This window comes from Talpa europaea, assembly GCF_964194135.1.
Source record: "Talpa europaea genome assembly, chromosome: 14".
NCBI lineage: Eukaryota > Metazoa > Chordata > Mammalia > Eulipotyphla > Talpidae > Talpa > Talpa europaea.
Genome location: NC_140082.1, coordinates 6,245,018 through 6,271,567, shown reverse-complemented (window position 1 = coordinate 6,271,567; position 26,550 = coordinate 6,245,018). Strand labels below are relative to the sequence as shown.

At 44.7% G+C, this 26,550-nt stretch overlaps 1 protein-coding gene across 1 annotated transcript in view; it reads right to left on the bottom strand.

The window, feature by feature from the left end:
• Positions 1-26,550, bottom strand: part of PTPN11 (protein tyrosine phosphatase non-receptor type 11) — a gene marked incomplete at its 5' end in the record, with an annotated part of 60,824 nt that overhangs the window by 18,076 nt on the left and 16,198 nt on the right. The window contains 6 exons of the mRNA XM_084253192.1: positions 2,371-2,529; positions 2,909-2,988; positions 6,616-6,712; positions 20,736-20,849; positions 22,054-22,170; positions 24,572-24,764. Of these exons, the coding sequence (XP_084109318.1) occupies positions 2,371-2,529; positions 2,909-2,988; positions 6,616-6,712; positions 20,736-20,849; positions 22,054-22,170; positions 24,572-24,764 (760 nt within the window). The remainder of the gene's footprint in view (positions 1-2,370; positions 2,530-2,908; positions 2,989-6,615; positions 6,713-20,735; positions 20,850-22,053; positions 22,171-24,571; positions 24,765-26,550) is intronic.

Below are 26,550 nucleotides of genomic sequence, written 5' to 3'. Positions count from 1 at the left end.
GCCCAGAGCATCACCCTCTCTACCAGCAGAGTGAAGGAGGAGGATGAGAAAACTGGCAGGCACTGGGGGGCAGGGGGACAAGAGGGGTATGTCTGGGATAGAGCAGAGGAGTTGCCCGATATCTGTCCTTTCTAGGAGTTTCCAGCAGCTCTTCTGAAAGGGACGGATACTGATTCCTCTGAAGAGACACAAGAATTATCTCATCAGAGCCCCCAAGTCAGCTGAGAACAGGTGGTTTCCGACAGCTACAACCAGGCACCAGGCAGGACAGAGGGCTCAGTTTTTGACTCTATACTTAGGCAGCTGAACCCACCTGAAGCAAAAACAAACCATGAAGAAAATTAACTCAAGAATGTCTAACATTACTTCATGAGCCACTGCAGGAAGCCTTTGCTGCATGATGACCAGATCTGGCCTCAAAGTTATACGCAAATCTAACTAGTAGTACAATAAAAGTCTTAAAGCACCACACGCCTTCCACAGCTGATATGAAAAGTATGGGAGTTAAAATCCAAAATCACCCATCGGTCTTAGGTTTAACTTACAGGTATGACAGTTATATTCCATGCCACTTTTGGATAAACCAAATAAAGGATATTCAAAAAGGAGCCCTGTCTAGAACACAAATAGATCGTTTCCATGTTAACACCCCCCACCTGTGGGTGTGCTCACTTTGGGAGCACGCAGAGCTGTCATTCCAGGGGACCTGTCTACACCTCTGCAGGCATCACATGTTACCATTTTAAAAACCTGAAGAGCCATAAGGATTGTGGCGAGATGCAGACTGGGCACAACCATTTGGGGAAATGTCCATAGGAGCAGCACTGGAGGACAGAACTAAATAAAGTCCACAGCACACACACACTCACGATTCCTCCTGACAGATAACCCAGAGAAACACTTGGCATGTATGCACAAATGCAAGAACAACACTGTCACAAAACCTAACATAGATGATGTCAGACCCACAGCATGGACCAGCACACCGTTGCCAAAAAGATGAGATAGGCCAATATGTACTAGCCAGAGATGTGAGAACATGTATTTAGTGGGAGAAAAAGGACCAAAAATACCCAAGATGCAGGGTGAAGTTACTGTATGAAAGCATTTTTTCATACAGCATTTCCCATAAAACAGTACTAGTAGAAGCCTGCTGGTATGGATATGTACATGAAATACATCTCCCTGTGTAAATGCAGGTCTGTAATGCCTGCAGTACAGGTACTGGTACAAATGCTAAGAAGACACTGTAGAAGAATACACTGCAAATGGCTAACAGGGCTTTTACGCTGAAGGAGGGAATTGTAATTGGTGGATAATGGATGGTGACAAAGGCAAACTTTCACCTTAACTGTACTGTGTTTCAATAGTTACATGAATACTTATTTGGATAATTAATATCAATTTTTTTGATGTTAAAAAGTCACGATGAATATAGTTGACATGCAACAACTAAAAAACTGGAAAAATGAAATGAAGTCTATAGTAGCATTAGTAACAGGACATCAAAAACAGTTATAAATACACTCCACAGGGTCAAAAGACATAGAAATGATGCACATGTTAAAAGGAGAAATACAAAATGTAAAAAAAATAAAAGACCCAAATAAGACTCCTGAAAATGAAAAAGACAAAGTTTGTTGTGAAAAACATTCTGGATAGGACTAACAGCAGAGTGTACACTGCAGAGAAAAGTTAACTTTAAGACATAACACGAGCCTCCCCGGTGGTGCAGCGGGTTGAGCGCAGCGCTGTGAAGCTGTCCGCAGCCTCTGCAGCGCAGGTTCGATTCCCACCTGGCCAGGGAGATGCCCACATGGCGCAGCAGACCTCTCCTGCCTTGCCCGCTGCTACCCTCAGCAGTGTCTTCGGTCCGTCTGCCCGTTCTGTTCCCCACTCTGTCTCTGGTGAATCCTATCGTCCTCCCGCGCCTCTGGCCTGTACCCCAGCTATTGTACAAATAAAAATAAATCTTTAAAAAAAAAAAAGACATAACAAAAGAAACTATGCAACAAAAAGAAACACAGAGGGCAAAAAGAAATGAAGAAAATGAACAAAGCCTCAGTGAGCTGTAAGACAAGAGATAAACATGCGTGATTGGTTTCACAGGACACTGTAGGGCAGGGGGTAATATCTGAAGAAATAATAATCTGCATTTTCTGAATTTGAAGATAACTAAAAATCCACAGCTTCCAGAAGCCCAAGGAATCCCAAGCAGAAGAAACAAAGAATACAACATCAAGGTACATCATACTTAAATGTGATCCAGAGGGCCACAGTTGTCTTAATTTGCTTATTCCATACTTAACATGGTGAAACTGACATGTCAGACACTTTAAAAATATTTTCTTAGCTGAGAATGCAGCATACCTTTCCTCGCTCCACTTCTTTCGTTGTCATGACAATCACTCGGGAGTTCTCTTGAAACACCATCCGCCAGAAGTCATTAACTGTGTTTTGCAGGCAGCCTTGTGTGGCAATGTAACTCTTCTTGGGCTTGGAATTGTTGCACTTGGTTTCAAATTCAGGCTAGAAATTTAGGATGAAAATTCTTCAGACATTTGAAAGTTGTCTTCAGGACACATGAAAGGATTGAAAATACAAAACCTGGCCTCTCTGGTGTCCTAGAGGTTAAGTCTCAGCACTATCACCACTAAGGCTTGAGTTCGATCCCTGGCCAGGGAGCTGACCCACATATGGCTCAGCAGACCTCTCCTGTCTCGCCTGCTGCTCCCCCCAGCAGTGAATTTCAGTCATTCCGCCTGTTCTGCTCCCCACTCTGCCTCTGGTGAATCCTCTCAGACCCCAGTTCTTCTATGCAAAAAGAAAAAAAAAAAAAAAAAAGAAAGAAAATACAAAACCTGACTTGCAATGCTTGGTCATAAAGCACTGTGAAGGGCAAGTTTACCATGATAATATTTGCGTTGATGTAATCTGAGACTGGCTCATTGGGATCACCATCGTGTAGGACAACTCTGGTGTGATCAACTGGAAGAAAAAGAGACCAGTCACACAAGTACCCACACCTCTTCAGGACAAATCAATTCAAATCTGTTCATTCTAGGCTAGTCTAACTTTTGCTCATTTGCTGATAAAACCACAGAAAAATTAAATCCTAAATGAATATGATCATCTGAATACCATGTAATGCCTAAGAATAAAGTAGCAATGTCAGCTTCCTGGTTTTGATCGTGCACTATGGACACAGCATATTATAAGAGAAGCTGGGTAATGGGTATGTGGAAACCCTCTATATTTTTTGTAACTTATTGTGAGTTTAAAATCCTTGGAATATAAATTATTTCTAAATAAAAAGTTTTATTTAAAAAAAAGGAAGAGTAAAGAATGAATAGATGACCCAAGTCTGAGACTTGCATCAAAATAATCTGGGGAGCAGTCAAAGTACAGAGGAAACAGGATGGGATATGAGTTGGAATTTGTGAGCTGGATGATGGGTGGATGAGGGTTCTTTATGTTACACAGGCAACTCCATAAAAGGGGGAGGTAACATGTTTCCCTCCCTCACTTAACTAGGAATGGAGCTGAGGGGCCAGGAGCAGCTCTATCACACAGAAGGCAGGGCTCTAGGAAGAAGAAAGAAGAATACTATCTCCGGTGGCGGACTCACACCAGGTACTGCAAGGCAGACGACATGGAGGCTGATAATGGCAGTCATTATCTTGATATGGCATCTCCTTTTATCCCAGCTTTCTGGAACCTGCTTCAGAACCTCTTTCTTAAGTTTCCCCCCAGAAGGTGCCTTAGACTTGTGGCAAGCTTCCAAGCCTCAAGCGCCCTGCCTCGGCCAACCCTGTTTGGTTGGGCATTTACCCATGAGGGGATGGGTAACTTTGGGTGTTTTATTGGGAAATGATTATCCTTTCTTCTCTTCTCTCTCTTTGCACCCGATTTCTATTAAAGATCTTTCACACAAAGAGCCCCCTCTGCCTTTGTGAGCAGGGATGTCTGGACCACTTTAGAGTATGCAAGTTTGAGGACCCCTGGGTGGTGCCCCCTTGGTCACGTGCTAATATTTACACTATTCTACTTCTGAATATATATGAGACTTCCCATAATAAAAAAGGGCTTTCTTTTTAATGACGCAGAATGAAATACAATATCTAGAAGGCAAAATTCTCATCTTATCAAAATTCTCATCAGCAAATTCTGTCCAAAGGAAATCTAAGTGCTTTCCCTAAGCAATGTATTATGGGAAATAGTAATAGAGTTGTAAGTCACCATAGAATAATGTTCTTTTATGGCTTTTATCAAAAAGACCAGAAAAGCAAGTGATGGCGAGGATGCAGAGAAAAAGGAGCCCTCATATACTGTTGGTAGGAAAGTAGACTAGTCCAGCCTCTATGAGAAACAGTGTGGGGACTTCTCACAATACTGAAAATAGATCTACCATATGATCCAGCAATTCCACTCCAAGCTATCTATCCAAAGAATATAAAAACACTAACTTGAAAAGCGAGATGTGTGCCTGTGTTCATAGCTGCATCATTTACAACAGCCAAGGCAGGGAAACAACCTAAGTGGATGACTGGATAAAGGTGAGATATATATACATGATGGAATATATTCAGTTATTAAAAAATAAAGATGAATTCTTGCCATTTGCAACAATATGGATGGAACTGGAGGAGATGGAGTAAAATAAGCCCCAAGGAGGAAGACAGATACTGAATGGCTTCAATCATATGTGGATTACAAAGAAACAAAGCAAAGGAACAGAAAACCAAAGCAAAACATCCCTTGGAATCCAGCCACAGAACTGAGGTTATCAAAAGCAGGGTGTGTGTGTGTGTGTGTGTGTGTGTAAAGGGTGCAGGGAGCCACAGAACTGGGGTTATCAAAAGCAGGGTGTGTGTGTGTGTGTGTGTGTGTGTGTGTGTGTGTGTGTGTAAAGGGTGCAGGGAGCCCAGGGAACTGTGGTCGAGGGTTACTAGTACTTTGGTGGTAGGTGTGGTGTGGTAACACACATTTAAAAAGGTGTGAACCTGTATTTCTACAACATACACAGAGGTGTAAACCAACTTTACCTCAATTTACAAAAATAAAAATAAAAAACTCTTCATTGGCCTCACCTTTAAAGAAACAAGATGCTAATCAGAGGAAATTAATTTGCCTGGGATCTTTAAGGGAGGACAAGGCATTAAGTGCTATTTAGATAGTGTGTGCCTTTGTTGCCTCCATCTTCCCCCACAACCCTCCACCTCACTAACGAGCCCATCAGACTTCCTGAGTAGAAATGAGAAACTTGGATCTAGAAGGGAAGCAGCTTCCCCAAGGTCATTAGGACCGTGCTGTGACTCGATCTGATTCTCTGCCATTTCCTGACTTGTCTCAGTATTAGAAGTGCTCCGCTCCCTCCCATCCTCACCTACACACACCACAAATATCCATACGAATGTGAGATCCAGCACACCAGGTGTGGGGACACGTGCCTCAGAGAAAAAGATTATACTACACACACGCACATACGTGCAAACACATGCACACACTCACTCAAGGTGGGTTCGTAATCACTGAAAACATGGCTCATACCTGATGAGAGATTAGAGCAATGTTCTCCAAATCTGATCAGGTACCCCAATAAACGTTAATAATAAATTCTGAACACTGGACTATGTAAACACATATACCAGTTTCATCTGTAAGTTGGATAAATTCACTAGGCACATGTTGCCATCCATCCTCACATCAGATTAAAATATTTTTTTTTGCTTTTTTAGATAAAGGATATAAATAAAGAGAATCTCTAAATGCTCCCTGCCTTCCCCTACTCTGGGGACCGCTGCTTTAGGGAATGGTGCTAAAAGCAGGCCTTTGGTGGCTCTGGGATGCTCTCCCACTTACTGACGCTTGTGACCTTGCTATAAAGGTCAATAAAGCAAGATGACAAGGCACCTGCTTCGTGTGCATGGGTGTGGACTGAGCAGGAGAGGGAGAGTCGGGCACAGTCAGCCCTCAGGAGAGGGACATCTGGGCAGCGCTGTGCCTGGGGTCCTCATCCAAGGCCTGGCCTCCTTCTCCCCGTGGTTCACCTTGAGCTCTTTCTACCTGCAGCACTGGTATAAAGGAAACACTGCTTTACAGACACCTGCAGGTCCTCTTCTAAGCGGGGTGTGGTCATGTACCCCTATCACCTTGAACTCGAGCTCAGGGCTTCAGGGAGCAGAACAGCAGGAAGAGCCCTCAGGAGGAACCTGTCTGTTCCCCACAAGAGGGAACTGAGTCCCAGAAAGGAGGTGTGTGCCTTCCCCCAGGGCCCTGGGGTTTGGTCTTACAGAACAAGGATGCAAAACTGGAACCCGAGGCTCATGGTGTGGCCTGAACCAGGAAGATGGCAAGATGATCACTCTCTGAATTAACAGAAGGAAACAAACACGCCCAAAGTGTCCTAGTGGCAATTTTACTCAGGAAAAAGCATCACAGGAACTTGGTGACTGAGGCCCTCCATGCCCACCACAGTGATTATTCTGCAAACTGTTCACAGTGAAGAGGCTGAACCTGGGGTGTGCAGAGAGAGACACAGAGCCCCAGGATCAGGGACACTGGGCATGAAAACTTGCAGGAGTGACTGGTACTAAACAGAATATGAATACTTACATGGTAGGATGTTTTTATATCTATTTTTGTTCTTATTTTCTTGCCTCTGACCTTCTTTTCGGCTATAGAGAAGCTTGCACTCCTGCTGCTGTAGTGTCTAGAGAGAAACAAAAGCAAATATTATTATGGGGCAGAAGCTTCACTAAGAGCCCGCTCGGCCTCTCCCCTCACAGGTATTTGTCCAAGGAAGTGCTGGGAGTTCTGTGCAACACGCTGCAAGAATGCTCCTCTAGGGCCTCCCCAGTGGCGCAGTGGTTGAGCGCTGGGTTGCGAAGCTGCCCGCAGCCTCTGCAGCACCGGTTTGATCCCCGCCTGCTTCTTGCCCACTGGAGGAGGGTCCCACATGGCACACAGACCTCTCCTGCCGCCCGCTGCTCCCCTCAGCAGTGTACTTCGGTCCTTCTGCCTGCTCTGCTCCCCGCTCTGGCTCTGGTGAATTCTCTCACCCTCCCGCGCTTCTGACTGTACCCAGTGCTTGTATAAATAAATAAATAAATAAATAAATAAATAAATAAATAAATATTAAAAAAAAGAAAAGAAAAAGAAGGGACACGGAGGATATCTACATTAAAAAAAAAAAAAAAGAATGCTCCTCTAACATCGCAGCCACAGGAGCAATACCCTGGGAACAATGCCCGCCCACCCAGGACAGACTGCCTGAGTGATGCACTCATCCTTCACCCAGGAATGCACCGCAGCCTTTAAAAAGAAGTACTAGGTAAATAATGAAGGCCCTAGAAGATGATCAGAGTAAGTTTTTTAAAAAAAAGGGAAAACCTCCAAAACTGGGTAGGATATAAGTCACAGGTCTGCAATGACCTGTGTCCAGCAGTCCTCTCTCGTGTACAATGTCATCTCATGAAAACTGACCGACTTTGAACAAAACTCTATTCAGGGACCTTCTTTGGTCATAAGCTGTTTCTCTTCAAGTTGCAGTTTCCCAGAACCTCTGGGCACAAAGTGAGGACTGACTAGATATAAGAGCGGAATATACAACAAAAAAGGAATGAGGATTTTTTTTTTTTTGAGCTATGAAGGCCTTTTCTTTAAACTTTTCTTCCTTTTTTCGCCCTAAACTTTCTACAATGAATATATATAAAAGAGAAGCCTTTTAAGACAGCATTAAGAATGAAAAGCCAGTGGGTACCAGTGTATGGAATCTAAGTAACATGATCCGTGTTCTGGAGGCATCTATCACCTACCTGCTTTCACCACTCATTAATTCAGTGCAAGCCAGCTGTCGCTTCTCAAATCTGGACACTGGGGGACAGAAGTGGTTTTGGTGCCACTGGATCGTGATCGTACATGCTTATCAGAAGGCTTTAAAGCCCTCCTCGGCCAAAAGCCCAGCCATAGTAGCCAGAGCCCCAGCCTCTATGCTTTTCCAGCTAGAGGGCGAGGAAAAGAATGCTTGGGCTTGGCAGCAAGTGGAGGGGAAGGACGCTCTGTGGGTGAAGGAGGCAGGCAATGGATCGGAGGAAGAAACTGAACCAGGCAAGCACAGTGGCCCCACTGGAAGAGGGGACACACTGACGTGGAGAGAATCAGGTGCAAAAACAGACAGAAAGGTGGACCAGCCAGGCTGAAGATTCCTCAAGGGATAGGTTTCATTTTCAAAATTACAAAAAGGACCCCCATGAAGGACCTTAGTTAAGCCTACGTATTAATGGAAAGTTATAAATGGGCCAATCAAGAAAGTGAAAGGCAGACTAAAAAGAAAAAAAAATGTGTGTGTTTTCTATCGCGTACCAGGCAAAGAAGCCCCCCCTGGATGGTTTCCACAAGGAGAGACAGTCAACACTTTCCAATAGTAGCCCTGTTATCACTCCATTTCATTTATCTGAATTTCACAAACAGGTAAGAAAGACAGAAGTTTAAATTGCTATTTGACACTTTATTCAGCTATGACACACAACTCACAACAAAAGTGTTTAGTTAGTGAATCCTGGACAGAAACTCCGACAAAGAACCTATCACTTGAGAGTTCAAAATAAGCTCAGATTAAGTAATTAAAGCCATTTGCATTTTCCACACTGGCATTTCTTCTTAACTGTGAGTACTTCTCACTAGCAGTGTTGCTATTAAGAAGGTTCAAGGGCCTCCTCAGTAGTGCAAGGGGTTAAGTCTCAGCACTATCAAGCTATAGGCAGCCACTCCGGCCGGGGAGCTGACCCACATGGCACAGCAGACCTCTCCTGTCTCTCCGCTGTTCTCAGCAGTGTATTTCAGTCAGTCTGCCTATTCTGCTCCCCACTCTGTCTCTGGTGAATCCTCTCACCCCCCGCACCTCTGGCCTATACCCCAGCACTTGTATGCATAAACAAATGAAACAAATCTTTTTAAAAAGAAGTTTCAATCCTGATGTTTAGACTGGTCCTTAAGGTGAGCTTCAGTGAGCGCAAGCACTAGGAACTGAACCAGTCACTTACACACCAACCAAGCAGAGAAAAAGAACAGCAGGACAAGTTCCATGGTGGGGGGAAGGAAGCGCTGTCAGAGCAACCCTATAAATGGCACATTTCCTCCAGTCCCTGCTTGTTTCATCACCTTCCAATTCTCCCTCTGCTTTCAAGGTCAAGTCCAAGCTTTCAAATCAACTCACTGAGGCCTTCTTATCTCTGAGCTAAAGGAGGCCTGTCTCTAACCTCAGTTTCTCCCAGTCCCTCTCCTGTCTGTGCTTTCATTTCCTCAAGAACAAAGATAATCCTACAGAGTTGGTATAAGAGTAAAATAAGGTACGCAGAAAGTACAAAAGAGGCAAGTGAACCATGCTGGCCATTACTAGTGAACAGAGTAGTTAAGGGGCACCCCCTCACCCAGCACCAGCACTACATGGGTGGTCCATACACAGGGCGCCGGCACCACCTGGGGGCGGGCTATACACAGTCTCTGTCCTGCCCCAAGTTAACGCAATCTAAACCTGCACTTTATAAAAAAGTCCATTTTCATATCAATTACAGTCAATTAATAGAGAGTGTAATGTAATTATTATCAATTAATAGAGTGTAATGCTTGATAAATTGTTACGTCCTGGAATGACTTTAGCTGTGCTTCAGTGGTGTTGACTGTATTTTCCTGCTTGTTCAGATCACTGCCAGCAAATCTCTGCCCACAATTCCTTTTAAATAAAACCAATACTTTCCAAAGAACTTTTTTTTTTAAAGATTTATGTATTTATGCATATAAGAACTGGGGTACAGGCCAGAGTTGTGGGGGGTGAGAGGATTCACCAGAGACAGAGTGGGGAACAGAACAGGCAGACTGACTGAAATACACTGCTGAGGGGAGCAGCGGGCGAGACAGGAGGGGTCTGCTGCGCCATGTGGGGAGTTCCCTGGCCAGGGATCGAACTCATGCTGCAGTGGCTGCAGCTAGCTTCATAGGTTGTGTCTTAACCCCTTGTGCCACTAGGGGGGCCCAAACATTTTTTTTTTAAGATTTATTTATTTTATACAAGAACTGGGGTACAGGCCAGAGATGCAGAAGGGTAAGAGAATTCACCAGAGACAGAGTGGGGAGCAGAACAGGCAGATGAACAGAAAACACTGCTGAGAGGGGGCTCCCTGGTGGCACAGGAAGTTGAGCGCCACACTTTGAAGCTGTCCGCAGCCTCTGCAGTGCAGGTTCGATCCCGGCCGGCCAGCAAGAATCCCACATGGCAAAGCAGACCTCTCCTATCTCGCCTGCTGCTCCCCTCAGCAGTGTATTTCGTCAGTCTGCCTGTTCTGTTTCCTGCTCTGTCTCTGGTGAATCCTCTCACCCTCCCATGCGTCTGGCCTATATCCCTGTTCCGTATAAATAAATAAATCTTAAAAAAAAAAAAAGAAAAACACTGCTGAAGGGAGCAGCAGGTAAGACAGGAGAGATTGGCCACGCCTCCAAAGAATTTTTTAAAAAGATTTCCCAGTGAGTCAAAGGCACATTCAAGTTGATATACACATTATACTCCAGCTACACTAAATTATACCTAAGGGCCTTGAACTCGCTTGTTTCTTCAGGCCTTGATGTTCATGGACATGCTATTCCCTCTGTCTACAATTACCTTTTTCTGCCCTGAGTTCTAGGGAGGGTTAAGTTTCACTTGTACCTTAAGGCCATGTCAAATACTTCCTCCTATGGGAATTATCCGGCCCTACTCGGCAATGTAGGGCCTGACTCCTTCTGCCACGTAATGCTGAGTACTGCCGTCACTACCTCCCTGCATGGACCCAGGTGTCCTGCTTAAATCCCAGATTGGTCTTTCTCATCTGTCTCCACTGGACCACAAAGATGATGGGCTATGCCAGTAACACACACAGCCTTAGGCACCTCACAGGCCCTCGAAATGTGTTTGCTGGGTGAGCAAAGAGAGGAAGAAAACAGAGAAGCCGCAGACCATCGCTGGTAATGGCCTTGGCACCACAGACCCCACACTCAGAACACCATTCCAACACTGCTGACCTGACTTCAACATAACGGAAATTCACTGCAGGCAAAACACAGAACAGCGTTTCCTGATCATTAGTCATTTGAGAAGCATCTTCAGATGCTTCTGAAGCACACCCTCGGTTGTTTTCTTAAATTGATCTCCTCTTTTTCTGCTTCATAAAGTTTATTTCAAAGAAAGCTTTGCATGATTGGCACCATGGAAACACCAGCCCCTGCAACACACAGAAGGCAAGGAGATGGGAGACGCATCACGTTCTACCTGGACATACATGCACTAGGCTTTGTAAAAAGAATGGTCGAAGGCCGTGGCAGGGTGGAAGGCAGTGCTAAAGGACAATATGACCTCCTTCCAGGCTGCCACAAGGTTGGATAAGGGTTAAAAAAAGAGAGCTTTCTCATTTGCTAATTCAACCATCCTGTCATGAGGTACCACCAGAAATCATCTCCAGAGCAGAGACATTTTGCCAGGCTAAATTCACAGTTTCCTGCCAGGGGCTTCCTAATCAATACTTGACAGCACCACCAACTCAGGTCAGCCAGAGTAGCCGAGGCTGACTCAGGTCAGCCTCATCCTGCACTAAGTTCCCAGTTGCCTCTGCGCAGATCTGGAGTTTGAACAGTATACAAGTTGAGACAGGCTTTGGGCCACAGAGACTTCCAGAAAGGACAGGCCCAGAGCCCCTGATGCCAGGCACAGTTGGGCCCTAACTGCCCGTGGCTGGCAGCTGTCACAGATTAATAATGACTAACAGTGTGCATCTCCTCCCAGTTCTTTCCTTCGTGCCCATGCGCCCTTCGGCATCTGTGCCCGGGACCCCAGTTGCCTAGACCTGTTTCATTTACCACAGTGGAAGTCTGCCATCCATCCAGCATGAGACTGAAAATAAAAAGAAGTTGTGATTTTCCATGCTCTGCCCGCAGAGGCTCCCCAATGCACCAGAGATAATCAGACACCACCTGCTGAGGGGCGCTTCCTCCCAGCACCAGGCTGAGGGCTGGAAGAGGCAGAGGAATAGCCAATAAGCCCAGCCCCGAGGAGGTTAAATCAGTTAAGTCCTTTTGAGGTTTATCTCCCACCACCTGCTCTCACCAGTGGGCCCTGGGGCTCAAAGGCTGTGGATGGTGTCTGCTGAAAGTCACTTTGTCCCCAGCCCCTTCCCCACTGGGTCTGGCAGGGATGCTAATGATCAGGCTGAGGACAGGCAGCCAAAAGGACATGGGAAGCTGGGGAAAGGCTGCAAGATATTCCGTTTTCCCAAGGAATTCAACCAATCGGTCTGCCCCAATGAACCTTCAAAAAGGACCAGAGGCAACCTGGTTACCTGACTGCATGAGTCAAAGCAGATCTACAGCCAAAGGGACTAACACCCTATTGAACAAACCTTCAAAGACATCAAGAGCAAGTCAAGCCCCGATCCCGTGGTACATCAAGCCCGGCAACAGGACCGGTTGCAGAGGGACTGGGCCCACTGAGCTCGGCCCCTAACACGGATGATTATGAACGTGCCTGCTCTCCACCCTGGCCCCTGCCAGCCCAATACCAGTAGCTGTACCCCTATGCTTTGATGACCGAAACAGACCCCACATGCTTCCAGAGTCCTGGCTGAAGGCCCCTGCTCTTCGCAACAAGGGCATGCACGCCGGGGAGGGACAGGATCAGGACAGGTGGGCAAGTAGCCCTCGAAAAGCACAGCCGAGATGCCAGCGCCCCAGGCCACAGCCTAAACCGAGTTTGCATGCACTGCTCTGAGAAACAGGGACAAACTGCTGGGGTCAGGAGGCAGTAAAGCCACTGCCATTGACCAGACCAAGCTGCACGGTCACTTTGCTTATGAAGGGCAAGATGTGGGTAAGTACTAAGTAAGGTGCTGGGAAGGAGAGGTGCAGCATATCACTCCTCTAATTTGGGGTAAGTTTGAAAGAGTCAATAAAAGGTTTTATAAACCTTTTATAAAAGTAATAAACAAAAATATAACAGCGCCTACTAACTCTCCCCCGCCCTGCCCATGGCTGCAGCCCCAGGAGGGAGAGGGAGGGAGGGAGTGAGAAAGGCAGATGGGCAGGTCCCACACAGGCCTTCTAAAAGGCTGAAAAAACTTGTTTCCCTTTGTCATCTGTGCAGAGGACACTGCGACTTCTCACTCCGTTCTCTTCTCTGCAAACCCTGCAGTGTGACCAGGTCCCCCAGGGAGGTGAGAACCCCATGTGCTGCCAACACTCCAAGGCATGTCACACTTCCCTGGATGGAGTTGGGCAGTTAGTCCCGGAGGAGCTCACAGGCCATCCAGGGAGGCAGTCACTGCAGACTCGCAGGCTGCTAGACACGTGCTTACAAAGCAGTGAGGGCTAAAACCCACCCAGCCCCGCTGGCCTCCCAGGTGCACGCTGTAAGCTCCTCCTTCCTGCCACAGGGTGAAGTTTAAGAAGACAATCGAAGTAAAAGGCAGGCGCCCTGGAGAACAGGTTCTGATACACAAAACCACAGCAAAGAGTCAAGACAAAGCTATAATTAAGTGTAGTTAATTATGCGGTGTGGGATTTGGGGAGAGAGATCCAAGAAAAGGAGTTGAAGATGGGATCTGGGAGGAGTGAGGCTGGCAGCAGGTGAAGGAGGTAGGTGGGTAAGAGAAAGGACATCCCCAAAGTTAGGGAACGTAGGCCAGAGTTTGTGTTGGGGACAGAAGGTGGAAAGGTCCCCACACCGCAAGGAAGAATAAATCTAAAGCAAAATAAGCAGAGGACCCAGACCACACCTTCGAGAACCAGCAGCTTTATTGGGTAGGGAGGAGAGCGGGTAACGAACAGCAAGACAGGCACGTGGCAGGGGAAGAAGGACAAGTACATGCTGCCAAGACCAGAGAAATGGCACAGGTTCAAAAGGCTGGAGAGAAGACTGGTTTACTTACCAATAAGCGAGCCACTGGTGTCTTCTGATAGTGCTATGTCAGTATACTAGGGGACTCATGTTACAAAGGAGGAGCTAAGAAGACATGAGGCTGCAGCACAGGCCCACTCAATGAAGGACAATGGCCAACGCAGAAAGCAGCAAGGTGGTTTCAAGGCCAAGGACGAAGTGACGCAGAGATGTTTAAGCACTGAAAAGCACCTTTGGTTCTTAGAATCTCTATAAAGATGTCAGCAGTTCCAGCCAATGGAAACAACTCTATAGAGAAAAACCTGACAGTGGAAGGACAGAAAGACAGACAGAATGACAGACAGACACTCTGACTCTACAAGATACTTCCAAAGGAAACAAGGAATTCTCCAGAATGGAGTGTTTGGCATGTGGAATACTGCAACCACTGCAATGCTCTGCCCACAGGCAGGGGGCAGCTCTTCTATGGAGAGATAGAACTTGGCCCCGCTGGAAAATCCAAGTTGCCTGCTGACCCGGAGCATTTCTAAGCACAAGGCAGGAGCCTAGATGGAGACTGTTGTTTCATGTGGCACAGCTTAGTCACCAATGGGAAGATTTCCCCTAGAGATTGCCCAGGAGGACTTATTATTCTAGACACAGCTTTGGGGTGCAGTGAAAGTCTTGTTTCTACAAAATCTAACCATCTCCAAGTAGAATGCACAGCTCCCCTGAGCAAAATGTGATCACGTCAAAGAAATCAAACTGGACTGCGGCTTTGAAAACAATGGTTTCTCCTGGAGCCACATGAGCCAGCAGAGCTGCTGGTGGCACCCAGGGCATCTGTGGAGCTGCCAATGTGATGATTGAAATGCACTAGCAAGCTGCACACAGCGTCCTACAACAGACAAGGAGGCTGGGCTTAAAACAAAAATCCAATTGTTAAGAAAAACAAGCTTTAAAGCACTGGGAAAAAAAAGTCCCAGTTGAAAAGTTGCTGTGGGGGGTTTATCTGTAAGTGTGTGTGCTGTGGGGGCTTTAAGATCAGAAACAGAAAGTTCAAAACCTGTCCTGAAATTCATCACAGCGACCTCTTGGGCAAGCTATGCACAGGGGTCTCAAAGACTAAACTGTGCATCTGCCACGCCCCACCAGGAACCCTAATGAAAACCGTGTGAGTATAAATACAAACATGTCAAGTCCACATTGGTGTCTCCTGCACTTCCCTCTTGCCCATACCTCTCCAGCAAGTGGCCTGTTCACAGACTGGGCAATATGCTAAGTACATTCTCACTCCAGGACCTGTGCACTTGCTATTGCCTTTACTGGAATGTTCTTCCTGATGCCATTTGCAGCTTGCTCCTTAGTTCCTCCAGGTTTCTGCTCAAAAGCCACACTCTCAGAGAGATCTATGGAAAACAGTAATGCCCCAATCCACGTACCCTTTAGTCTTACCCTATTTTATTTTCTCTGTAGCAATTATCACCAGCACAACAATATTGACCTGTTTCTGTGTTTACAGTCTGTCTCTCCCAATTAACTATAAGCTCTACAGGATAAAGACTTTGACATGTTTCCTGCTACATGCCCAGAACCTAGAAGAGAAACTCCAGCCGAGTCTGTGCTTAATAAATATTTGCTGAGGGCCTCCCCGGTGGCGCAGCGGTTGAGCGCTGGGTTGCAAAGCTGCCCGCAGCCTCTGCAGCGCTGGTTTGATCCCTGGCCACTGGGCGAGGGTCCCACATGGCGCGCAGACCTCTCCTGCCGCCCGCTGCTCCCCTCAGCAGTGTACTTCATCACTCTGCCTGTTCTACTCTCAGATCTGGCTCTGGTGAATTCTCTCACCCTCCCATGCCTCTGACTATACCCAGTGCTTGTATAAATAAACAAATAAATAAATAAATGGGGGGGAGGAGCTTAAAAATAAATAAATAAATATTTGCTGAATGAATGAACAAAGAAATCACTACCACCACCAGTGACCATTGGTTTCAGCAGATATTTTTTGGGATGCCTGCCTCCACAACCCCCATCTCTGAGAACTACTTGTCTGCAGGGTGGCCCCTGCAGACATATTCATTGTATGTGATTGTGTCTTGGACCAGAGAGGACAGCCTCAGAGCCTGTGAGAATCTCTGAGACATGGCACAAGGACTGCAAGTTGCTTGTTTCAGTATCTGAAATGGCCTAGAAGTAAGGTTTGTAAGTTAAAAAGCAGAGAAATCTGCTGAAGGGAGAAAGGACAGTGGGTGCAGAGAGGGCAGTGGGGTGGAGGGGAAGGAAGGAAAGAGTGGAAGCCACAGCGGGGTCAGTAGCAAACTGAATTTATTTCAGTAGTCAAGGAGAAAAGAGGCACAGAAATTCACAAGAGACTTGGTACTATAACACGGGTCAAAAGTGAAAGTAATCTTAAGTGTCTTCTGGAGAAACATATCTGAAACGACATGAGGAGCTTTTACAGATAACTAGGAGCTGTATCCAAACAAATAAACACAGCTGGCAGGGTGAAATTACCAGTGGCACTGCAATTTAGAGGTCTGGTTCACCTTAAAGACCATCAGAGTACATGAGAAGAAGGAAATGATCCTAAATTTATCACCTTCCAGGAAACAACTAAGGTATAATCACTAAAATACTAATGTCTTGCTGTTGTGAATCAAACTTCAGTTCCCAAGGATTTAGATTATAATGAGTAGCTGCTCGCACAGATCTAGGTTTTCTATACTGGTTTGTTCTGTTCTCAGCCTTATTCTCCAGGCCCCAATCTTAAAGGGCAACTTTTAATTGACTGGATTAAAGAAGCAGGTACACAGAGCACTAGAAAGCAGGTCATCAGCCATTTCGATTGAGCTTCAGTTTAAATGAAACATGAATGCCCTGATTTAGTGCCTGGCAATTTATCACCCCAGTCTGAGCTCCATGGAGGTCCCCCACACACACACCTTTTGTCAGCTTGAGTCTGAGGCATGACAGCATAAAACCATCAGGTCAACATTTAGAACATTAGCCCTCTTTTTCCAAGGCCAGAACAATCAGGCTGGGAGTTTCTTCCAAGATCACACCTTGGCCCACCAATGGATAATGAAAACACCCCTGATGTCATGGGCTCTTCCAGAAGGTTTGAGCTCCATTCCCTGAGCATCATCCTAGGTAAGTTTGTCATTAAAGAATCCTCCACCTCACTGCTGTGAGGTTTTTTTTAATTTCATGTTACCATAAAGGAAAAGTGGTCTGATCACACAGCTACCATTTCAAAAAGAAGGGGAACATTCAAAGGGGTCAAGATTAGAAAATTGCTCACTATTTCTTATATTTAACCACAAGTTAAATCCATTAGTTTTCATTCAAAACAGAATTTTTGCAGATTGCAACAATGCTAACCAAAATTAATGATGAGTAACAACCATCATTTTTTATTTTACTTATTTTTTGACAGTTAAAAAGGACAGGTTTATTAGGAAAAGGAGAAAGAAAAAGAGAGGCACCTGCATAGTCACAGGTGGTCAGGAGAGCTGCTCACAACCATCATTTTTTAAACATGGAACATAATGTGGAAATTAACAAGTCAGCAAACATAAGGAAAGATGTGCCACAAGGCCATTTATTGTGTCCTCTTTATAATACATGTGAAACTACCCAGAATGAATGAAACCTATTTCTATATACTACTGTGGCGTGATCTCCAGGATAAAGGGAAAAAGGCAAGGTTGGGGGGGAAAAACGGTGCAAAGTGATGCAATTGTTTACAAAAGAAGATGAATGTAGAAATACATAATCATTTGCTTTTAATTTTTAAAGCTTATAATTTTTAAAGCTTTTTTAAAAATGGCTATAATTACAGGGAGGAAAGACAGGGTTAAGTATATAATTCTTTGAAAACACTCATACTTGACTTCAGAATCAAAGGGCAATATTTTTTATAATTAGAAATGAATTTTATAGAAAGAAATTTCTAAAATGCAACTGAAAATGAAACAAGGAACCTAACTGAATCTAGTTAGTACATAACCACAGAGAACTATAATAAATGAGTTTAAATCTACACATCTCTGAAAACTCTATCTGAAGAATTTTTCTATTAAAACTATACAAAATATACACATTCAACCATTCTCAGGAATCAAATTATTAGGGTAATTAAAGTCTTATTATTCTAAGACTGTTGTGTGTGTAATATGGATAAAGCAAATAAGAAATCAATGTTAAGAGTGGGCTTTGGCAGAGGAGAAAGGTCAAATGGGTTAATAAAAATCCTGATCTTATATCCCTTAAAAATTAACGGATCTAGGGCCTCCCTGGTGGCACAGGGGTTAAGACACAACCTATGAAGCTTACCGCAGCCTCTGCAGCACGAGTTCAATCTCTGGCCAGTGAGCTACCCACATGGCGCAGCAGACCTCTCCTGTCTCGCCTGCTGCTCCCCTCAGCAGTGTATTTCAGTCAGTCGCCTGTTCTGTTCCCCATTCTGTCTCTGGTGAATCCTCTCACCCCCACACCTCTGGCCTGTACCCCAGTTCTTATATGCATAAATAAATACATTTAACAACAACAACAAAAAAGAAATACAAGACAGAGAAACATGTTAAACTCCACCAGAGACACACTCAGCAAAACCCAGCCATAAATAACTCCCAGGACCAAGGATCTGCTTTCTCCAATAACAAAAACTACAAACAGAAAAGTGATGCTAAGATATGAATGCTTATCTTCCCCTTGTATGTTGATAGAATGCTGCTTATTGTCATGATGGAGAAGGTGGGGACTTTGGGGATGATGAGGGTGGTGCCCTCGTGTATGGCATTAGTGACCTTATAAAAGAACCCTAGAAAGCTCCCTATCCTCTTCCACTATGGGAGGCCACAACCAGAAATCCTCACAGGAAGAGAGCCCCATCCGACCCTGCTGGCACCCTCATCTGGGAACGCCAGGCCCCAGAACTGTAAGCTGCCCAGTCTGTGGTGTTTTATTAGAGCAACCTGAATAAACTAAGACAGAGGGAGAGGGAAAGGGAAAGGGAAAGGAAGAGAAATAGAAAGAGAAAGGAAAAGAGTAAAAACAGAAGGAGAATCAAAATATTAAAAGGCTTGGACCTCCCTGGTGGCACAAGGGGTTAAGCACCACACTATGAAGCAATCCACAGCCTCTGCAGCACGAGTTCAATGCCCCGGCCGACCAGGGAGAAACTCACATGGTGCAGCAGACCTCTCCTGTCTCACTTGCTGCTCCCCTCAGCAGTGTATTTCAGTCAGTCTGCCTGTTCTGTTCCCCACTCTGTCTCTGGTGGATCCTCTCACCCCGCCCCCGGCCCCGCATCTCCGGCCTGTACCCCAGCTCTTGTAGGCATAAATAAATAAATCTTAAAAAAAATATTTAAAGTCTTAAAAATTTAAAGATATGAGCAGAGCTTATTTGAATAATGATCCAACCTACAAATTGTTTAAAATAACTAGCATAATCTGAACAATGACAAGATTTTTATTTGGTTTTGTCTTATTCAGATGTGATAATAGTACTTTGCTTGATTTTTTAAGAACTCCATAAATACTAATATATTTAGGGGCCTCCCTGGTGGCTCAAGGGGTTAAGTGTCAGCACTATGAAGCCATCGGCAGCCACTGCAGCAGGAGTTTGATCTCTGCCCAGGGAGCTGACCCACATGGTGGAGCTGACCCACATGGCACAGCAGACCTCTCCCGTCTCTCCCACTGCTCCCCTCATCAGTGAATTTCAGTAGATCCACCTGTTCTGCTCCCCACTCTGTCTTTGGTGAATCCTCTCACCTCTGCCTCCCCTGCACCTCTGGCCTATACCCCAACTCTTGTATGCATAAATTAATAAATTGTTAAAAAAAATACTAACATATTTATCAATAAAATAATGTAGGACAAAGAAAAATATTGGATTGGGCCTCCCCGGTGGCTCAGCGGTTGAGCGCTGGGTTGCGAAGTTGCCCACGGCCTCTGCGGCGCCGGTTCGATCCCCGGCTGCTCCCCGGCCACCGGGGGAGGGTCCCACATGGCGCACAGACCTCTCCTGCCGCCCGCTGCTCCCCTCAGCAGTGTACTTCGGTCCTTCTGCCTGCTCTGCTCTCCGCTCTGGCTCTGGTGAATTCTCTCACCCTCCCGCGCTTCTGACTGTACCCAATGCATATATAAACAAAAACAAACAAAGAAAGAAAGAACGAAAACATGCCTCTATATATATATAAAAAAAAAAAGAAAGAAAAATATTGGATGGTTTCACCTATAGGAGGAATATAGGGGAACCAAATAAGGGATCAGGAAAAAAAAAATAACAACAATAAATAAAAAAAACAAAATTAACAGGCAACTATAAATTAGAGACATTCTGCAGGGGAGGGGGAAGGAGGAGTGTCAAAAGAGGGGCGGGACGAGCGCAAAAGACTATGGTGATGGTTCATGGGTGAACTGATGATAGGAATTTTACGGGGACTACACCTGAGAGGAAAAAGCATGCATTCAACAAAAATGAACAATGGGGCCTCCCTGGTGGCGGAATCCTGTCACCCGCCCCCCATACCTCTGGCCTATCCCCCAGTTCTTGTATGCATAAATAAATAAATCTTTTAAAAAAGAGCCAAATGGAACTACTGGCGCATCCATTTACTATGAGCTGCCAACTCCCTCCTCCCAGAACACAACACCCTTCTATTCCAGAAAACAGCCCCCATAGCAACTTGTTCCATGCCAATCAATGGCCAAATTAAGAAAGGACACAGATTTGAGTCTTTCAGATCTAACTGCAAACACAAGATCAACTTCTCTTCCATTAAAAATAGGATTTAATAATGCATATGAAGGAAAATTTAATGACTTACCTCAAATTCTTCCCAAAAGCCTTGTTTGACTTTGTCTGTGGTCTCAGCTAATTTGCTTAGTTCTCGAACCCGGCTTTCTATTTCAGCAGCATTGATACGAGTTGTGTTGAGGGGCTAATCAAATTCAGCCATTGGTGTGAAGTGAAAAAAGTATTACAGAAAAAATGTGTTAATGAAAAAAATAACTTCTGTGTTGATATTCATAAGGCAAGGACAGGAAATTCACAAGACACAGTAATTCACAATGAAAGTTTTCAAAACCTGTTTCACTTTCTTTTCTGTTGTCAAAAAAATGTATCTTTCTCCAATCTCTACTTTACTCTGCTGATATAAATTCAAACTAACTTTTCTTTATAAATAGACCACAATATCAGGCCTCCCTGGTGGCACAGGGGGTTAAGATGCAACCTATGAAGCTGTTCGCAGCCACTGCAGCATGAGTTCAACCCCCAGTCAGGGAGCTCCCCACATGGCGCAGCAGACCTCTCCTGACTTGCCCGCTGCTCCCCTCAGCAGTGTATTTCAGTCGATGTGCCTGTTCTGTTCCCCACTCTGTCTCTGGTGAATCCTCTCACCTCCCCCCCCACCCCGACTCTGGCCTATACCTCAGTTCTTGTATGCACATATAAATAAATCTTTTTAAAAAAAAAAAAAGACTACAATATTATTTAGAGAAATATCATTTGCCACAAGTAATAAGAGTGAATTTTGGAAGTGTGATAACTCCCAAATGAATAAGTGTGATTACTTATAACCCAAGGAAGTTCTATAATGAAAATGAAGACTTGGCAAAAACTTGCTTTAGAAACTCTCTAAGGCCATTTAGGGATCACAGGGAGATAGTCATGGGGATGATGCAATATCTGGAATTTGTTTTCAAATACTACAGGAGAGCAGTGAGTGTGGGAATAAATGAAGCAAGATTTGATGAATAGGGCCTCCCTGGTGGCCTAAGGGTTAAGTCTCAGAACTATCACGGCTAAGGCCTGAGTTCAATCCCCAGCCAGGGAGATGACAAGGCACAGCTGACCTCTCCTATCTTACCCGCTGCTTACCTCAGCAGTGTATTTCAGTCAATCCACCTGTTCTACACCCCACTCTGTCTCTGGTGAATCCTCTCCCCATCACCCTCCATACCTGTGTCCTGCACCCTAGTTCTTCTATACAAAAATAAATAAAATCTTAAAAAAAAAAAAAAAAAGATTTGATGAGAAGATCCTAACTAAAGCTGGATTAGGCACAGGGAGGTGCATGATACTGTTCTGTAGTTGGACTACAGCTGGAATACAGATGGACTTGAACGTCCCAACTCGCTCACCTGTTTGAGCTGGAGCACCGTGCCCAATGTCTCCACCATGGGATTCTTCTTGTAATGCTCCACGAGGTCTGTCAAAGAGTCAAACCGTTCTCCTCCACCAACATCGTATTTCAGTTCCTTTCAAGACAAAAAAATTCTATTAATGACCTTTAATGTTAAGTCATTGTTTTTCCCAAATGAAGTACAGACACTAACTCTCCCCCCCGTAAAGGAAAAATTCAACAGCAGCAGAAGCACATAGGGAAGGAGGCAACATGGATAATGAAAATGGAAAGGCTAACCCGACAGAAGTCGTTCCATGGTGAGGTGTAAGTAGCTCTAAATAAATATCCAACAAAAATTTTTACGTCATAAGTTAAATAGTAAGAAATAAAAGACGGTGTTCTTTACTATTTGCTTATACTCGAGGTTAAGTACACAGATGGCTGCTGAATAGATGGTAAGTAACTAGTTCTCTCTGAAATACTAGCCAAGGGCAAGGCTGGTGAGGCAGCACTGGATACACATGCCCTTACTTTCACCTTCCAATGAAAATGTAAAAGGAAATTATAAACACAGACCAAGAATTTCTTTTCAAACAAGGAGATCAGAATAGGTTATTTAAGGGCAACAGTTAAATTCAGAAACACAAAGCCCTAGAAATTATGTATGAAGATATTTGGGTATGATATTTTACTTAAAGTAAGACTAGAGGTCGGAAGAAGCACTTTCAGAATGACAATTAAGGGTCTGAAAATCCACTCTTCCATAAAGGCAACAAGAACACTGGCAAAAACTGTCATCGACTTTTCAGCATTTGAAAATTAACCAAGAGGTTACAACACTCTGAGGAGCATTTATTTAAGGGGAAAAAATAGACTGAATCTTGGTAAGTGCTCCAAGTTACAGTGTTTTAGCTGCCCTATTCCCACCTCTCCCCAGATCCATGATAGCCTTAAAAACCAACAGGCATGTAACCACAGAAGCTATGAAACAAGCCACCTAGTCCAACCAGATAGGACAGAATAGATCTGGAGACCTTTCAAGAGGCCTGTCCCCAGAGAATCATCACTATTTGGCCCATTTAGCAGCAACCTGGAAAAACCCTGTTTTCAGAACTTGATTTTGTTTGACCTGACTTAGGGCTCACTCAGCCATGTCTGCAGGGCATCTGTCCAAAACAATCAGCAGTCACTGTTTAATATTACAGCTGCCTGAGGTCAGGCAAATACTAAGAGACTGACCAAAAATTTAAAAGGAAAACTTAGGCAATGTCCAGAGGGAGTTTTGAAAACTCCAACATATTCTTGAGAATCTAGAAGGTTGTGTGCAGGGCTGTGTGAGTCCAAGAAAGATACAGGAAGGTTCTAATCTTTACCTCCAACTGACCTCGAAGTGAAGGCTAAGGCAGAGTTTTAAGGTGTCAGAGCACAGAAGACACAAGCCGCAACACACACACACACACACACACACACACACTGCTGAATTTACATCAGCAGAGTAAAGTAGTGATTGAATAGAAATCTCTGTCCAATCATTAACTGATCACTAAGTTAACCAAGCAAAGACTTCAGAGGCCACACATAACAAAGAACAGGAAAGTCACTAAACACAAAAACAACAAGAAGTACAGACACAATAAAAAGTGGCACCAACAAACTCTGGGAAGGACAGCTTATTTTTTTTTTTAATGGTATAGTTTGCAATAAAAAAATTATGAGACATGCGAAGAAATAGGAAACTATGCCGTATACACAGGACAGAAAAAAGCAGTCTATAGAAATTGTCCTTGAGCAGCATCCCTGGTGGCACAAGGGGTTGATAAGCACAGCACTATGAAGCTATCCACAGCCACTGCAACACGAGTTTGATCCCCAGCCAGGGAGCTACCCACATGGTGCAGCAGACCTCTCCTGTCTCGCCCGCTGCTCCCCTCAGCAGTGTATTTCAGTCAATCTGCCTGTTCTACTCCCCACTCTATCTCTGGTGAATCCTCTCGCCCCCCACACCTCTAGCCTACCCCATTCTTGTATGCACAAATAAATAAATCAATAAATAATTCTTTAAAAAGCAAACAAACGAACAAGTTTGACATAGTTGTCCAAGAATCAACCTCCTTGATCCAGTGGCCACAGCAAAAACAAGAAATGGTTCATTCAGTTCACCCAGTCTTAACATAGAACCTGTCACATGCAGCGTATGTTGGCACAGGCTAGACCGGGCAAGCCTGGGGAGGAGCTTTAGAAACTGGGATTGAGGCCATCTCCAGGGGCCATTACGCTGAAGAAGATTCAAAACTGCAGGACAGGTGACGCACCAAGGCATGATTTAATCTGCCCGAGACAGACTGGAAACAAGCAATTTAATAAAGTTCTGAAATGATGAAACAATTATGATAAACAATGTATGAAAAGTAGAGAAGCCCTGGAATAAATGAGCAAAGAAAATCTGACTTTGGGAGTAATGTTCTCTGTCTTCTCCCAGAAAAATACCACCGAAGGCAGCATTATACCAGACCCACAGTTCAATGGGGGTTCACCTGACAGCGGATCATGACGTGGGTCACTTTGGACTTGCCGTCGCTACAATCCCCTTTGTCATCGCCGGTTCGGACAGAGAGAACAAAATCTCCAGGGTGGCTCTGGCTCTCTCGTACAAGAAAGCTGCCATGTTTTCCTTTCTCAGTTAGTAGTTTCTCTGCTTCTTTGCCAGAGAGGTGTCCGTGAAACCACCTACATTTTTTAAAAATGAACATGAATTAAGTTGTCCCAATGGTTCCCAATATTCTTTCACAAAATTATCCTACATAGTCGGCTCTCCTAAATACAATTACAAAAGAGAAACCGATCCCCTGAATAGGACAGAATTTGCATCCCAAGCAGGCAGGGAAAAATTGTTAAGAATGACTATTAAATTTCTTAAATGCACCCAAAGTCACTCAAAACAAATGTGTTCAATCCCTCATTTTCTCCTAAATATCCCATCTTTCAAAACTGTAGAATGGGTCTCCCTGGTGGCCTAAGGGGTTAAGTCCCAGCGCTATCATGGCTAAGGCCTGGGTTCAAGCCCCAGCAAGGGAGGTAACCCACATATGGTGCAGCAGACCCCCACCCCCGTCTTGCCTGCTGCTCCTCTCAGCAGTGTATTTCAGTAAATCCACCTGTTCTGCTCCCCACTCTGTCTCTGGCGAATCCTCTCACCTTCCCCCCATGCCAATACACACCTCTGGCCTACACCCCAGTTCTTCTACACAAAAAATAAATAAAATAAAAAAAAAAAAACCTAGTTTCCCAGTTCTCCACACCTAGGTAGGACTAACCATTCAATCACAGCCCTTTAAAGAAGTTATAACAGAAGATGATGGCAGAGACAAAGAATCATTTGAATGTTTACCGTTGCTCTGGCACATGAACATTGTGAAAAAAGACCTTCATTGTAAATGATTTCAAACATTCTAATCTTTCCATATTTCTGACCCACGCTTCAACAGCCTCCAAGCTGACTGTCCACATCCTTGGACTATATACTGGGCTGTCATTTTAAACTTTAACAAACTATAAGACTGGAAGTAGGCCCTCTCTGGTGACGCAAGGGGTTAAGACACAACCTATGAGGCTGCTTGCCGCCTCAGCAGCATGAGTTAGATCTCCGGCCAGGGAGCTACCCACATGGCGCAGCAGACCTCTCCTGACTCGCCCACTGCTCCCCTCAGCAATGTACTTCAGTCAGTCTGCCTGTTCTGTTTCCCACTCTGTCTCTGGTCAATCTTCTCACCCCCCCCCCATACTTCTGGCCTGTACCCAGCTCTTATATGCATAGATAAATAAATAGGGGCCTCCCTAGTGGCGCAAGGGGTTAAGACACAACCTGTGAAGCTGTGAGCAGCCACTGCAGCATGAGTTCCATTCCCAGGCCGGCCAGGGAGGTGACCCACATGGCACAGCAGACCTCTCCTGACTCACCCACTGCTCCCCTCAGCAGTGTGTTTCAGTTAGTCTTCCTGTTCTGCTCCCCACTCTGTCTCTGGTGAATCCTCTCACCCCCTACTCCCGCATCTCTGGCCTGTATCCCAGTTCTTGTATGCATAAATAAATCTTTTAGATAAATAAATCTTTAAAAAGGAAAAAAAAAAAAAAGACTGGAAGTAGAAGTGAGAGCTTTCACTAAAAAGTGAATTCCCAGACCTCACAACCTAAGATAGAGATCCACTAAGTCTGAATGAGGCCCAGTAATCTGTGTTTTGTTGTTTTGGTCTTTTTTCTTTGTATTTTCACAGCAACCTGTTTTTTAACCAGCACATCAGAATCCTGGTGTTGGCCACCTGCAAACAGACGCTGAGACAACCCTGTCCTAAGTTATTACAGAAAATAGATTAACATAGTCATGTCAATAATGTGGCTTTTCCCCTCAGGATCATAGTAAGAAAGCAGGTGTTATGGTAGATAACACTAATGGCTCGTTGGTAAGAAATATACTTGAGGTTACTTTTCATCCATCTACAACTGAACAGAGTGAAAT